The sequence below is a fragment of the Coregonus clupeaformis genome, chromosome 24, assembly GCF_020615455.1.
Source record: "Coregonus clupeaformis isolate EN_2021a chromosome 24, ASM2061545v1, whole genome shotgun sequence".
Lineage (NCBI taxonomy): Eukaryota > Metazoa > Chordata > Actinopteri > Salmoniformes > Salmonidae > Coregonus > Coregonus clupeaformis.
Window position 1 is genome coordinate 25,532,243 of NC_059215.1, and position 16,266 is coordinate 25,548,508.

At 43.2% G+C, this 16,266-nt stretch overlaps 1 protein-coding gene across 1 annotated transcript in view; it reads right to left on the reverse strand.

Moving 5' to 3' along the window:
• Window positions 1–12,052: 12,052 nt before the first annotated feature.
• The window catches only part of pex14 (peroxisomal biogenesis factor 14), a 124,262-nt gene continuing 120,048 nt past the window's right edge, over window positions 12,053–16,266 (reverse strand). Inside the window, exon 9 of the mRNA XM_041846316.2 lies at window positions 12,053–14,606. Coding sequence (XP_041702250.1) covers window positions 14,096–14,606 — 511 coding nt within the window. The 3' untranslated portion in view covers window positions 12,053–14,095. The remainder of the gene's footprint in view (window positions 14,607–16,266) is intronic.

Here is a 16,266-nt window from a genome sequence, read left to right on the forward strand (position 1 = left end):
AGTGGCTTCTGTAAAAACATTTCAAAATACTGCTGTATCCATCATAACATGCTATGACAGTTTACACTGATACAGAACTTTTACTACATATTGACGGCCTATTCTTAAATGATTTGTGGGCATCAATCGAATTTCGACTTGAAAAATATGTGAATAATTTATATTTATCTTCTAAGCCACTTTTCCCTTTGTCCTTGCCCAATATGAATCCTAAAACAGTGACCCATGACAAGAGCCTTTAAAAATACCGGTTTCAGTGACAGCTGCGTCCTTCATAAAAAAGTAGATGGACAACAGGTGGGCTAATCTTCTACATTATGGTTGTTGATAATACTCTGCGTCCAGCAGCTCAGTTATTAAAACGCTGTAATTTAATACGGAATACATCAGCAATGTGACATTTGTATCATGGAAGAAGGAAAGGTTTCGAAGATTGGACTGATGCTAAGAATAGAAAATGTCTATCATTGACTTCGGTTTCTGTTACCAAAGGAATTTTGTGAGTACCACGCTCCTTCCAAAGTCAGACGTTGGGCATCCAGTGAGGGATTTTGGGATTATTTTTTTCACTTGCTCTCTCTCTCTCTCTGAGGGCTCAAAAATGAGGATTGTATTTCGCAGCGACAATCCATGCCAATTCTGTAGGACAAGGTCGGCAAATCTACATCCCTCCCCCTTTTCCTAGAGACCACCCTCTATCCATCAGCACTTTGAGGGTTCGGGAAAACGTGACATCCAAAACAACAAATGATCCAACAGCTATGATTAGGAAGCAAGTGGATGTTGAGTCAGAGTCATAGACACTACTGTATATCAAGAAGTTAGCATCAGCAAGCTACATTTATTTACTACATACCTATTACATTTAGAATACATTATTAGGTATCAGGTGCAATATAATCAGTACAAGTTGAGCCCTAGTCTACAAATGACATCAAGTTGTTTAATCCTGCTGACATTTGGAATGATGAGTGGCGTTACTCATATCCTAAATGACCATATATGACTCTGGGCGTATTTATTGGAAGCGGTAGTTTGAGTGTGTTGCTCAGGTTGTTGTAGTGCATGCTTTATTGCCTCCATGCAGAACATACTCTCAAGGGGAACGTCACCACTACTGTGCATTGTGTGAAGAGGAGTGTCGTCAAGAGGGAGTATCTACTCCATTTTAATTTCCTCTTGTTCCTTTCCTTTTTATTTTTTTCATCCCTCTGTCCTTTCCTCCCTCCCTCCCTTCTCTCCTGCCTGGCTGCAGTCAGGCCCTGTGATTAGTGTAATTTGCAAAAACGTTGGCGAGCGCCGCACCTGTTGCCCCTGCACTGCCTGCAGCCCTGGGTCCTCGACAGACTGACAAGCACACCCCTGGATAATCCATTCTTCTCACAATAGCACCGCTGCCGCTCTCCACCAGTGCAGGACAACGGCAATTTTTCTCCCCCCTCTCCGTCGTCTCAACCTCGTGTTCTCATATCCGCCACACTCCTGATGCCTCATTACTGGGCCATTCATAAATATCGCCGGCAGTATCCCCCACTTCCAGGGGCTTTTGGTGCTTGAAAGATTTATCGGCCTCTTTTACAGCACCGCTATTGTTTTTCCTAACCCGTTTCTCTCGCTCTCGCCACTCTCCCTCCACCGCAGACATCTTCACTTACCTGCCAATAAGGTGACAAAAGCTTTCCACCTGGTTCACATACAGGGGCCCCATAGCTCCCCCACATGACAACCCTAGCAGTATATGCCGTGTTCCATTTGGATTTGACACAGCGCCAGGAGGAAAATCAAGTGACACGGGCCACACAAAGGGGGGGAAATGTGATCCCACTCCATTGTGGAGAGTTTATATAACGAGTGATGACAAAGTACTTTATGACTTTGCAGTGTTTGTCGGGCTCCGGCTGCGATCGAGGCCTTATACAGGCAGGCCCCCGGTGACCTTGACTTATCAAGCGTTCTCATTTTCATCAGAAAGAAGCCAGTGTTCAGCTGCTGTTGAGGATTGTTGTGCTGCTTTTAGAGAGACAGCGATGGCTACAGTACAAAGGACTTTTGGAGGTTACCGGGCTCCCCCCACCCTTTCACTTTGAAATACTATTGACTAGACGCATGTCTGTCTGAGCAGGTGGAAGCTTTTGGATTGCTTCAATGATTTCAGGGGCTATGCCAAACTTACTTAACATAGAATGCTCCCCTGTGTCTCAACGGCCTATGCTGGGAAAGTGACATGCAAATGGTACGTGCACATATAGATAAAATAGTTAAAACACACAAAATTAAAGTGCACTCCATACTGTTATTTAAATCTTCAGACGCATACATCACGGTGATATTTAATAAATGATGATGAGTTATAGGATTTTAGCCCCTCCCCAAAAAATATTTTTGACTGTGTGCAGGTATCTATTCTTTCCATTATCCTGCTTTTTTAAACATACGCACCTGTGACTAACATTTTGTATTAGGTCATTTCGAGAGTCAAAAATAATAATTTTAACATTGTCATAAAGAGTGCATGTTCAGCTTCATAACAAACATGTTTTCCCATCAATTTTTTTGTAAATTAAGAATAATGACTATAGAAGTGACAAAAGTAACAGGGATGACCATAAAAGGGTTGATAATTTAATCTTAAATCAGCCATTACTCCCCTTGTGACATGTGGAATGGAAACTTGTGCAACAGGGAGGTGAAATAGAATGCAAGCCTAATAAAAAATATTTGACCATTATAAAACCTTTCTAGCCTATCTATGGGTCGCAGGGTTAACGTGTTATGCCCGACGCACTTCGTTTTTCACCACAAAACACCAGTTAATGGCCAAAAAGAGAAGGGCCAGGATTCAACCCGGTTGCAGAAGATCCGTGTTGTAGTGTGGTTGACATTTAAAGGTAATTTCCGATTGAGTCGTCATCTGCAGCGTTTACTTTGAATGCGATCTCCGCGACCGCGGTTACATTGCCTTTTAAATGGTGCATAGCCTTAAAGGGGTGATCGTATTGAATCCCGGCCTACAACCAGCTCACCTGCTTTTACACCACAGATGTAGGATCTTAATTTGATCACCCTGTTGCAGGAGACCTTTCCCGTAGTGTATTTGTGGTGTAAAAAGGCTTCTTAAATTTGAAATGTCAGACTTGATTTCCCCTTATGAAAAATGTATCAACCCACAATGTGTAATCCACATAATAATTCACATTTCCTATTGCTGCAGGATTTCCTGCTGTAGAAAACTGGCTCAAATGAAGATCATATATCTATTTGACTATTAGATGTTCGTTTCTTTGGACTGTTTAAAAAATATATATCTAGTTTTAACATATTAAAACGAGAGTTCAGTTCACGTTACAGGGTTGACCTTAAGCCTGAGGGACAATGTAAATTAATCACTAATCACATTCAAAAAGTAACAATCTTCTGAAATTACTTTCCCAAAGCAACAAAATAACTAGGGCTTTACAATGATGGTGAAAATTTTAGGTTAAGTGGGGCTAAAATCTTCCCCAAAGTTGGACAAATATGACGTGGGATATTCCAAAATGGAGATTTTCTGAGAAAACAAATACATTTATTTTATTGAAACACTGCTATTGGAATTCTTGACATGGTTTTGTTTAGTTAGAGTGTATATGTACAGGTAACTGCCAAAATAATGGAAACACTTGAGTAAATGAGTGATACAAAGTATATTGATAGCAGGTGCTTCCACACAGGCATTTTTCATTAGTTAATTAAGCAATTAACATCCGATCATGCTTAGGGTCATGTATAAAAATGCTGGGCAGGCCATCATTATGTCTATTGTGGCTATGGCCCCATAGGATGACAATGCCCCCATCCACAGGGCATGAGTGGTCACTGAATGGTTTGATGAGCATGATAGTGATGTAAACAATATGCCATGGCCGTCTCAGTCACCAGATCTCAACCCAATTGAACACATATGGGAGATTCTGGAGAGGCGCCTGAGACAGCATTTAATAACACTTTATTTGGATAGTCCATCTGTAGATGCTCTACAGAACATCAGCAACATTTCATCTAACTATCTACTAACCCTAACTCTAACCTTAACCTAAACCCTAGCCCTATTTTTTTTATTTAACCTTTATTTAACTAGGCAAGTCAGTTAAGAACAAATTCTTACAGTGAGGGAAAAAAGTATTTGATCCCCTGCTGATTTTGTACATTTGCCCACTGACAAAGAAATTATCAGTCTGTAATTTTAATGTTAGGTTTATTTTAACAGTGAGAGACAGAATAACAACAAAAAACTGAAAAACGCATGTCAAAAATAAGTATTTGACCCCCTCTCAATCAGAAAGATTTCTGGCTCCCACGTGTCTTTTATACTGGTAACGAGCTGAGATTAGGAGCACACTCTTAAAGGGAGTGCTCCTAATCTCCGCTCGTTACCTGTATAAAAGACACCTGTCCACAGAAGCAATCAATCAATCAGATTCCAAACTCTCCACCATGGCCAAGACCAAAGAGCTCTCCAAGGATGTCAGGGAAAAGATTGTAGACCTACACAAGGCTGGAATGGGCTACAAGACCATCGCCAAGCAGCTTGGTGAGAAGGTGACAACAGTTGGTGCGATTATTCGCAAATGGAAGAAACACAAATTAACTGTCAATCTCCCTCGGCCTGGGGCTCCATGCAAGATCTCACCTCGTGGAGTTGCAATGATCTTGAGGACGGTGAGGAATCAGCCCAGAACTACACGGGAGGATCTTGTCAATGATATCAAGGCAGCTGGGACCATAGTCACCAAGAAAACAATTGGTAACACACTACGCCGTGAAGGACTGAAATCCTGCAGCACCCGCAAGGTCCCCCTGCTCAAGAAAGCACATATACAGGCCCGTCTGAAGTTTGCCAATGAACATCTGAATGATTCAGAGGAGAACTGGGTGTAAGTGTTGTGGTCAGATGAGACCAAAATCGAGCTCTTTGGCATCAACTCAACTCGCCGTGTTTGGAGGAGGAATGCTGCCTATGACCCCAAGAACACCATCCCCACCGTCAAACATGGAGGTGGAAACATTATGCTTTGGGGGTGTTTTTCTGCTAAGGGGACAGGACAACTTCACCGCATCAAAGGGACGATGGACGGGGCCATGTACCGTCAAATCATGGGTGAAAACGTCCTTCCCTCAGCCAGGGCATTGAAAATGAGTCGTGGATGGGTATTCCAGCATGAAAATGACCCAAAACACACGGCCAAGGCAACAAAGGAGTGGCTCAAGAAGAAGCACATTAAGGTCCTGGAGTGGCCTAGCCAGTCTCCAGACCTTAATCCCATAGAAAATCTGTGGAGGGAGCTGAAGGTTCGAGTTGCCAAACGTCATCCTCGAAACCTTAATGACTTGGAGAAGATCTGCAAAGAGGAGTGGAGCAAAATTCCTCCTGAGATGTGTGCAAACCTGGTGGCCAACTACAATAAACTTCTGACCTCTGATTGCCAACGAGGGTTTTGCCACCAAGTACTAAGTCATGTTTTGCAGAGGGGTCAAATACTTATTTCCCTCATTAAAATGCAAATCAATTTATAACATTTTTGACATGCGTTTTTCTGGATTATTTTGTTGTTATTCTGTCTCACTGTTCAAATAAACCTACCATAAAAATTATAGACTGATCATGTCTTTGTCAGTGGGCAAACGTACAAAATCAGCAGGGGATCAAATACTTTTTTCCCTCACTGTATTTACAATGACGGCCTACACCGGCCAAACCTGGACGACGCTGGGTCAATTGTGCGCCGCCCTATGGGACTCCCAATCACGGCCGGTTGTGATACAGCCTGGAATCGAACCAGGGGGTCTGTAGTGACGCCTCAAGCACTGAGATGCAGTGCCTTAGACCGCTGCGCCACTCGGGAGCCCTAACCTTAACCCTTACTCTAATTCTAACCCTTAGTAAGCAGTTGCTTAGATTGTTTCTTGATAGTATGACCCTCTGTAGAGCATCTACAGATGGAAAATACGGACTATCCAAATAAAGTGTAAACAGGGTTTTATTTTATTTTATTTATTTCACCTTTATTTAACCAGGTAAACCAGTTGAGAACAAGTTCTCATTTACAACTGCGACCTGGCCAAGATAAAGCAAAGCAAAGGGTAAATAGAGTTCCAGAAACTTGTAGAATCTACACTGAGCGTACAAAACATTAGGAACACCTTCCTAATATTGAGAATGACCCCATTAATAAGGACTATAAAAGAGAGCAGACCTTGTTTCTAAAGTTATCCTTTCCCAGAGAAAGCAGCATAGTGCCTGATCTCATATTTTGAATAATAACCTCAGCGTGCCCTGCAGATTACGATACAATCTACCCAAACACGGATTTCCCGGGTGTAAGAGGATCTTCCCAGAGGAGAGAGAAGCTACCCGGTGATGAGAAGGGCCTAGTCCCACATAAGTGTCAACATCAAAGAGTTCCAATTCCACCCTCTTGATGCTGCAATCCACATACATCTTATCTCAGAGGGAAGAGGAAGAGTATTCCACCATCACACCACTGGTCTGCATTGTCTGTGACCTTTCCGATGCAAAGCGTTTTAGGGCACTTCACTTGCACCAGGGTTATATTCATTAGACCACACCTTAGCAAAACGTATTGCAACGGAAAATGAAAATGAGCGCTTATGTTTCTTAACTTCGACAAAGTCCCGCCCTGTTTCAGTCCTTTTTCTTCCGTTTGGTGCCTAATGAACACAGACCTGCTGTGGTAGATACATAATATAAACAAAAGTATGTGGACACCCCTTCAAATTAGTGGATTCAGCTATTTCAGCCACACTAACTGCTGACAAGTGTATAAAATCGAGCACACAGCCAGGCAATCTCCATAGACAAACACTGGCAGTAGAATGGCCTTACTGAAGAGCTCAATGACTTTCAAAGTGGCAATGTCATAGGATGCCACCTTTCCAACAAGTCAGTTCATCAAATGTCTGCCCTGCTAGAGCTGCCCCGGTCAACTGTAAGTGCTGTTATTGTGAAGTGGAAACATCTAGGAGCAACAACGGCTCAGCAGCGAAGTGGTAGGCCACACAAGCTCACAGAACGGGACCGCCGAGTGCTGAAGCGCATAGCATGTAAAAATCGTCTGTCCTCGGTTGCAACACTCACTACCGAGCTCCTGGAAGCAACGTCAGCACAACAACTGTTAATCGAGAGATTCATGAAATGGGTTTCCATGGCCGAGCAGCCGCACACAAGCCTAAGATCACCGTGCGCAATGCCAAGCGTCGGCTGGAGTGGTGCAAAGCTCACCTCCATTGGACTCTGGAGCAGTGGAAACATGTTCTCTGGAGTGACCATCTGGCAATCTGATGGACAAATCTGGTTTTGGCGGATGCCAGGAGAACGCTACCTGCCCGAATGCATAGTGCCAACTGTAAAGTTTAATGGAGGAGGAATATTTCATGGTTTGGGCTAGACTGCTTAGTTTGGGCTAGACCGCTTAGTAAATCTTAATGTTACATCATACAATGACATTCTAGACGATTCTGTGCTTTCAACTTTGTGGCAACAGTTTGGGGAAGGTCCTTTCCTGTATCAGCATGACAATGCCGTGCAGAAAGCGAGGTCCATACGGAAATGGTTTGTCGAGATCAGTGTGGAATAACTTGACTGGCCTGCACAGAGCCCTGACCTTAACCCCATCGAACACCTTTGGGATGTATTGGAACACCGACTGCGAGCCAGCATCAGTGCCCGACCTCACTAATGCTCGTGGCTGAATGGAAGCAAGTCCCCGCAGCAATGGTCCAACATCTAGTGGAAAGCCTTCCCAGAAGAGTGGAGGCTGTTATAGCAGTGAAGGGGGGACCAACTCCATATAAATGCCCATGATTTTGGAATGAGATGCAGGCGTCCACATACTTTTGGTCATGTAGTGTATGTATGGTAGCCAGAGGTGGATGGTGTCAAGATTCCTCCAGGCTGATGTTGCCCCTGGCCTGATATCAGTTCAGCCGATCGAATCCTAGCCTCAGTCAGTAGGATTAGAAAACAGACCTGGTCCTGAATCAGCCATTAGAGACAGTCATCCACCAGCACTTCAGCAAAGAGCCTCCACAAGCAGTGTGTGTGTGTGTGTGTGTGTGTGTGTGTCTGTCAGTGCGTGTGTGTGGCAGGCAGGGCTACAGTAGCCCCCTCACAGACCAGGCTGGTAAGGGCTAACAACCCTCGCATTGATCCTCGGAGACACTCAGCCCTCTAACCTGCTGAACAATGGAGTTCAGAGGCGCGTCGATGCACTATCCTATTGAGTGCTGTCCGTTTAGCAGCAAGATTGATGAGGTTAAGTCTTCTAACCGGGTGCCAACCAGTGTCAAAACCAAGGTGCTGCTTGGACAACAAATTCGGAATTCCTAAATCTGGAACGCTAATGTGTCTGTTTGTTTGGGTATTCTAGACCCTTCACAGTTGTTCGCTTTATTTGGTGCTGGAAATTAACTCGTTTTGAAATTAGATGCAAACTGGGCTTGAGTGTGGCGGCTGACGGACGGGCCGATGTCCCCTTCAGATGGAGATGAGAAATGAAGATTAGGATAGATGAGGGCTATGTCCCAAATGGCACCCTATTCCCTGCAGAGTCTATGGGACTTGGCCAAAAGTAGTGCACTATGTAGGGAATATGGTGCCATTTGGGATGCAGGCCAGGATAGACGAGGGCTTTCTGGGCCAGCAATGCACTGCAGGTCCCATAAGACACTAAATGACGTACAAGTGCATTTATTACAGTAGGCCTCTATAAATCTAAGGTTGGCCTGAACTCCAGGGAGAGGTTAATGGATTACAAAGGGATGCCGTATCGAGCCTCCAAGAAGTTTCACCTCATCAATATGTGAAACGCTATTGATCATTCGGACCTTGACAAATTAAATTCATAAACGTGATAATGCACTGGAATATTCGTATCACCTTTTAGTACAGAGGAATGGGCCTTTTTTTAATAACGTTTTTGTTGTTGTTGGGAGAGTCAGTTTATTAATAATTCTGGAGATCAAATAGAATATACTAGGCAAAGTGCTGATTAGGAGTGATACATTTTATGTGCTGCATTGTAAACAGACTAAAACACCACTCAGAATTGCCAGGATTCAATCCAAGGCGTGTTATAGAGCAGCGCACTAGACAGCTGACAATGCGCTTTTTAAAGGCATTTTCCCTGACGTTCGCAGAGACTGCATTCACGGTAGTCTGCACATTTTGTCTCAAGCGTAAATTAATTTTAAAAGTATGTTATAGTGTGCTGCTCTACGAAACGCTTTGGATTGAATCCCGACCTGAAACACACACACAAAACACACACAGCAAGGGCTATTCAATACTGGGATCAATGTATATGCTGTTACCACTGCTACACAATAAAAATAGACCTTTACATATAGACATTCCCACCGAGCCTAGAGGAACTGAACGCAAAACCCAACTTCTCTGGTTGAAAATGGCCTATGTGGTATCGATATGACTCAGAAACATGTATTCCAGTGCCAAAATCGACTGAAAATTGTAAGTAGGATAATTTTGGTCATAAAGTCAGTATCTTCCAAAACTAAATTTTGTGAGATTGGTGTAACTGAGGTCGTCACGACTTATATAAGGGTTGGGTTTGGATTACAATCATGCCAACTTGCCCACTAATATGAGATGAAACAGCTGCACTGATTGTGCTTTATTTACAATAGTTTGACAGCTTGCTGATGATGAAGTTGTAGACATGTTCTCAAAATCAGTCCTAAGCACAACCAGAACCATCTGCCTCGATACTGTCGGCAGTGCACTAATCTCGGTTAACCCAGAACTAAAGTCTTGCGTAATTGGTCAGACACTCGATTAAGTTCTGGGTCCATACGTGTTAAGAGAAGAGATCGAACAAGGACTGGAACCGGAACCAAGAGTTCCACCCTCTCTCTTTGCAATTTACGGGCAAGTCTATGGGTCAAATGTCCACTTCCCTTTCGAAATTCGAAAGATGCTAACACCTGCGAAATTGTGATTTGTCCAAAGCACTGGAACTAATGCTGCTTGTTATCTCACGCATCCCCTTGTATCATTTAATTACAGATTTCTTGATTTATCTTAATTCTGACTATTTTGAGGAAGTGGTAGTGGCTATGTTGTTGCTACAGTGATTCAAGAGGGTCAAACAACAGTAACTGCCAGGGTACGAAATGCAAACATAACACACCCACATCGAACCACACACCCCCAAGACCAAAATTTTATTTTTCTTAATGAGCAGCAGAAAAACATACAAAAAACATTATAACATGTTTGTTTGAATTAATGTAGCAATGTCTTTGTTAAAAATACAAACGACTGGGGCCGGGATTCAATTTGATCGCCATTGTAGACAATTCGGCTTTTAAACTCGTCCACAGATGTCGGCTCAAATGGAAATGACCTTTTATATGACAAAGGTGTAGGGGTGTAACGGTTCACCAAACCCACGGTTCGGTATGTATTGCGGTTTTGTGGTCACTGTTTGGTTTCGGTACAGTGGGAAAATTAAATGCCATTCACAATGTTCAGCATTCACAATGATCCTGGTATTGTCTGTTGTGGCAAGATTGTTATGTAGGGCCTCTCAAGTTTCCACTCTGATGCTGCGTTTGTAACCATGTGGGAGGTGGGAAATTACCAGTTGTGAAGTCGTAAATACCAGTTGGATGCATTCATGTGATTTGAACTCATTGAGAAACACCGATTGGCTAATGGCCAACAAGCTGCATCAACCATAAACTAAAAGTACAGCTATCACACTTGTAAACAAATTTGAGTTAAAAAAACACATTAATAGATTGCTTTTTATTTATTTTTTAACTGTTGTTGCATTTAACTGCCGAAAATGCTGTTATAGAGGCAATTTCCTTTGTAGGTGACGTCAGAGGTCACCATGTGGGAGAAGTGGGTTCTTAGGATGATCGTTCAACTGGATTTTCCAAGTCATATGGTAAATTCACACTTGGTTACAAACGCACCATGACACTGCCTCCTTCAGTGCCAGATGCGCACTTGTGACTCATAAAGGGGGCTTGTCTGTAGCATGGTACATCTCCCACTCCGGGGTAACGTGATGGGCTGTCACTGTTAAGTAAGCATAACACAGGGTGCATTGGCCAATTCATTGCAAACCTCAGCTTTGGTTTGCTTATATAGAGCGGGTACTACCGGTTTGCTGAAATTGGTGCAAAAGGGAAGTTTATAACATGTCTTGAGCACTTCCACGAGGTGCCGACACCCCCTATTCTCAACCACCGAGAATGGGCACATATCCGCGGCTATTAAACAAAGACTGTAAAATATATAAACATAGCCTACCTATCGGTCTTGTAATTTATTTGGCCCGGTCAGAATCAGCTGCAAAGGGCTGCATGAATGCAGAGGGGAGACGATGTTGTGTTTCTTTGCGTTTCCGTCATGGTCCAGTATACTGGGGTGATGTTGGCGTAAATGTGTCAACATATTTGAGGTGTTGGCAGCTGCATAGGCTATTTTCGTTGAGAGTTGCGACATACTGTTAACGTTTTATCCATAACTCTCTGTCCATCGCCGTTGTAATCTACTGGGATGCCAAAATGTTCCTAAACTGGAGATTTAAACGATGATTGAGGATCCTCCAATTCTGTTTGATCGACCCCACCACTTGCCATGATCGTACAGAACTAGTTCCCGGCTGCGCCTCACAAAAAGACAGTTTGAAATGTGGCAATTAAGATTAGAATTTTGATTACAACGTGCACATACACTCAAGTTGTTTTAACGGAATAGCCTGAAATTGTTTTTTTTTCAGCACAGATTTACTCAAGAGGCATAGACATACAACGCAGCGTAGGCATAGCCTATTGGCCTAGGGTTTTTATTTTGTAATTTAAAAAATAATGTATTCATTCGGGTTCACAGTGCGGACCAAACCGAGGTCAACGGTTTGGTACGAATATGTGTACCGTTACACACCCCTACAATGGCGCTATACCACAGTTTCGGATTGAATCACGGCCTAATTGATTCGATTAAGAAAAGTGGCAATCAAAATAACTTGAGATAAACCAAATTTATTACAATAATATACATTTGTTTGATATCAGAAGTTCATACAGTCACAATTATAAGCTGGGTACATTTTATACATAGAGGACCAGTCAGTGAAACTACAGTAGTTTAAAAGGCATGAGTGACACTTGGGGACCTCTCATTTGAGCAATTCTGCCACATTATCAGCCAGTGGTCTTCATTCGCAGACAAATTCATAGATCAGAATGTCAGATCAAGTAAAATACAATAGCAAACAAAAAAATATCTCATGAAAGTATTATACTTCAGATTCTTTACCTTGTTACTTCTATTTTAATAGACACAGGTCTCTGGGCGTTTGCTGAACATGACTGGTGCCACTTAGAAAGGTTCACCTACCTCTACCGTTATTGTGTTACTTTGAAGGCCCTTTGATGCAAGTTAAAATACCACAAGAGAGCTGATACCCTCATTTTCACTCGTGGACCTTTTTTCTCTCTCATCAGCTTGCGAGTGAGTAATTTAATAAGGTAAGTATTCATACATTACTTTCAGTTCCCCCTCCTGCCCCCACCTCTGCTTTCAGAGCCTGATTCCCACCTGCCACAACATCCATGGCGACATCCATTGTTTTATACGGTTTAATTACAAAATATTGGCGCCGTTTTAGCGTAAAAGATTACTCACTGTAGGAGGCCTATATAATTTGGACCGGAGGGTTTGTCATGAAATATAATATAATACAACAGGGCTTTCGCGATTAGATTTCCACTTTTAGCCTCCTTGACATTTCAAGCTGCATGAACTAATACATCTGTTATTTGTTGATCATTTGATTATTAACATACTTCATAAACCAAATCAGCTAGCCCTGCTGGAGACTGAGATGCAGCTGAAGAGGTAGGCTGGGATCTCTCTCACCACATACAGAGAGACACCATGCACGAGGCAGCCCCTTTAGAAAGAGGTAAAAAAACACATTTATCTTCCCTTCCTTTGAGCGCTCTTGAACGCTTGTGGAACAAAACCCGTCATCGCGTTCCAATATCAAATTTCAAGGCTTTTATTTCGGCCCAAATGCCACCTCCTGGCCTTTCTGAATTATTGACAGACTGACACCAATGCGAGGGGACACATGAAAGATCCTAAACGCTGCCCTAGCCTAACGCTGCTTGTCCTCTCCCTTGGCTCTGTTGACAGGCAGTGTCTGAAATGGCACCCTATTCCCTTTATAGTGCAATACAATTGGTCAAAAGTAGTGAATCGTATAGGGAATAGCATTCCATTTCAGACGAAGCCCCAGTAATGCTTTCAGTGATCTCAGGGTGACTTTGAGACGAGTACAGAGGAACAAGCCGTCTGACTCCTGACATAGAACTGAAGAATATAGGGGAGCATACGATTTCTTTGGAGTCCAGAACAGGTTACTCAGGCTGAGTACAGGTTACTCAGGCTGAGTACCAAATGGCAACCTATTCCCTATATAGTGCAATACTTTCGACCAGAGTTCAAAACATAGGGAAATAGGGTGCCATTTGGGACACAGCCTACACAGGGAATAGGATGCCATTAGGGACAGAACCTCAAATGATTCTTCAAATGACCTCAGATGCCATATCACATTGGGAACCAAGCTCACTACACCAGGTGATTATAGTCAGTCATAAAAATTGACAGTACCGAGTGCCACACAAGGAATAAGAAAAAGCAGGATTGCAAATAAGTTTTGATAGTAATTTGTATTGAATATTGCTTTTTTCCCCCCATCCTGCTGAAACTCCACGTTACTTTCCCAGGCATGCAATCGTTTTCTTTGAATGATGAAAAGTAAATTGATGTAAGCCAGGTGCCTACAAGGGCCAGACACACCAATATATAATTTTTTTTTTGCTGTGTTTCTTAAACCTCTGCTCATGATTTAGATTGTTCACTATATAACAGAGGGAAAACAGTACAGTTACAGAAAGGATGGTCAAACGGGACCAGAGTGAAACAGGACCTTAAAATATAATGAGAACCATAAGGAAAAAGGGGTTTTGTTGTGCTTTGTGCTCACGGTCTGGTCTAATCCACCTCGCTCTCGTTGCTGGCCCCTTCGGGCCTCCTCAGCTTGTCCACCTGTTCGTTGATCTGTCCGTCCCCCCCTCGACGATCCTCCGCTGGCACGCTCAGATGCTCCTCCTCATCCACATGGATCACGTCGTCATCCTCCTCCTCCTCCTCTTCTTCCTTTTCCTCCTTCACATCCTCCTCTTTCTTCTCCTCCTCGCCCTGCACCTCCATGCGGACCTGATCCTTAAGGTCCAGGGGGGGCAGTGTGGCTCCTCCTCCCAGCCCCACGCCGTTCTCTCCGTTGAGGCCGTGGGCTCCGTCGGGACCTCCCAGGGGGTCTAGGGGGCTGTGGCGGCCATCTTTGATGGGGGAGGAGGAAGCCGACTCGTTGCTGACGGGAGAGATGTCGCTGCTGCTGTTGGTGTGGTTGATGGAAGGAGAGCTGGTGGAGATGGTGGCCGGCTTCAGGGGCATCTGCCAGGAGGGAATCTTTGGGACGGATGGCGATGCGGGGAACTGCCTCCTGGAGAGGGATAGAAGGCGGGGAAATTTGTTCAACACACATCATGTCATCCAAATCAAAACGTTGTCATCACAATCAAAAACGTGTACACTGAAAATCAAAATAGTGGAATGATCACTGTTTCCCATAGTGGGAACATATATTTTTATACAGTACAGGCAAAAGTTTGGACACAACTACTCATTCAAGTTTCTTTTTTTTTTTTTTACTATTTTCTACATTGTAGAATAATAGTGGAGACATCAAAACTATTAAATAACACATATGGAATCATGTAGTAACCAAAAAAAGTGTTAAACAAATCAAAAATATATTTTATATTTGAGATTCTTCAAATAGCCACCCTTTGCCTTGATGACAGCCTTGCACACTCTTGGCATTCTCTCAACCAGCTTCACCTGGAATGCTTTTCCATCAGTCTTAAAGGAGTTCCCACATATGCTGAGCACTTGTTGGCGGCTTTTCCTTCACTCTGCGGTCTGACTGATCCCAAACCATCTCAATTGGGTTGAGGTCGGGGGATTGTGGAGGCCAGGTCATCTGATGCAGGACTCCATCACTCTCCTCCTTGGTAAAATAGCTCTTACCCAGCCTGGAGGTGTGTTGGGTCATTGTCCTGTTGAAAAACAAATGATAGTCCCACTAAGCCCAAACCAGATGGGATGGCGTATCGCTGTAGAATGCTGTGGTAGCCATGCTGGTTAAGTGTGCCTTGAATTCTAAATAAATCACAGACAGTGTGACCAGCAAAGCACCCCCACACCATAACACCTCCTCCTCCATGCTTTACGGTGGGAAATACACATGCGGAGATCATCCGTTCATCCACACCGCGTCTCACAAAGACACGGCGGTTGGAACCAAAAATCTCCAATTTGTACTCCAGACCAAAGGACACATTTCCACCGGTATAATGTCCATTGCTCGTGTTTCTTGGCCAAAGCAGGTCTCTTCTTGTTATTGGTGTCCTTTAGTAGTAGTTTCTTTGCAGCAAATCGACCATTAAGGCCTGATTCACACAGTCCCCTCTGAACAGTTATTGTTGAGATGTGTCTGTTACTTGAACTCTGTGAAGCATTTATTTGGGCTGCAATTTCTGAGGCTGGTAACGCTAATTAACTTATCCCCTGCAGCAGAGGTAACTCTGGGTCTTCCATTCCTGTGACGGTCCTCATGAGAGCCAGTTTCATCATAGCGCTTGATGGTTTTTGCGACTGCACTTGAAAATACTTTCAAAGTTCTTGAAATATTCCGTATTGACTGACCTTCATGTCTTAAAGTAATGATGGACTGTCGTTTCTCTTTGCTTATTTGAGCTGTTCTTGCCATAATATGGACTTGGTCTTTTACCAAATAGGGCTATCTCCTGTATTAACCCCCCTACCTTGTCACAACACAACTGATTTGCTCAAACACATTAAGAAGGAAATAAATTCCACAAATTAACTTTTAAGAAGGTACACCTGTTAATTGAAATGCATTCCAGGTGACTACCTCATGAAGCTGGTTGAGAGAATGCCAAGTGTGCAAAGCTGTCATCAAGGCTAAGGGTGACTATTTGAAGAATCTCAAATATAAAATATATTGTGATTTGTTTAACACTTTTTTGGTTACTACATGAATCCATATGTGTTATTTCATAGATTTGATGTCTTCACTA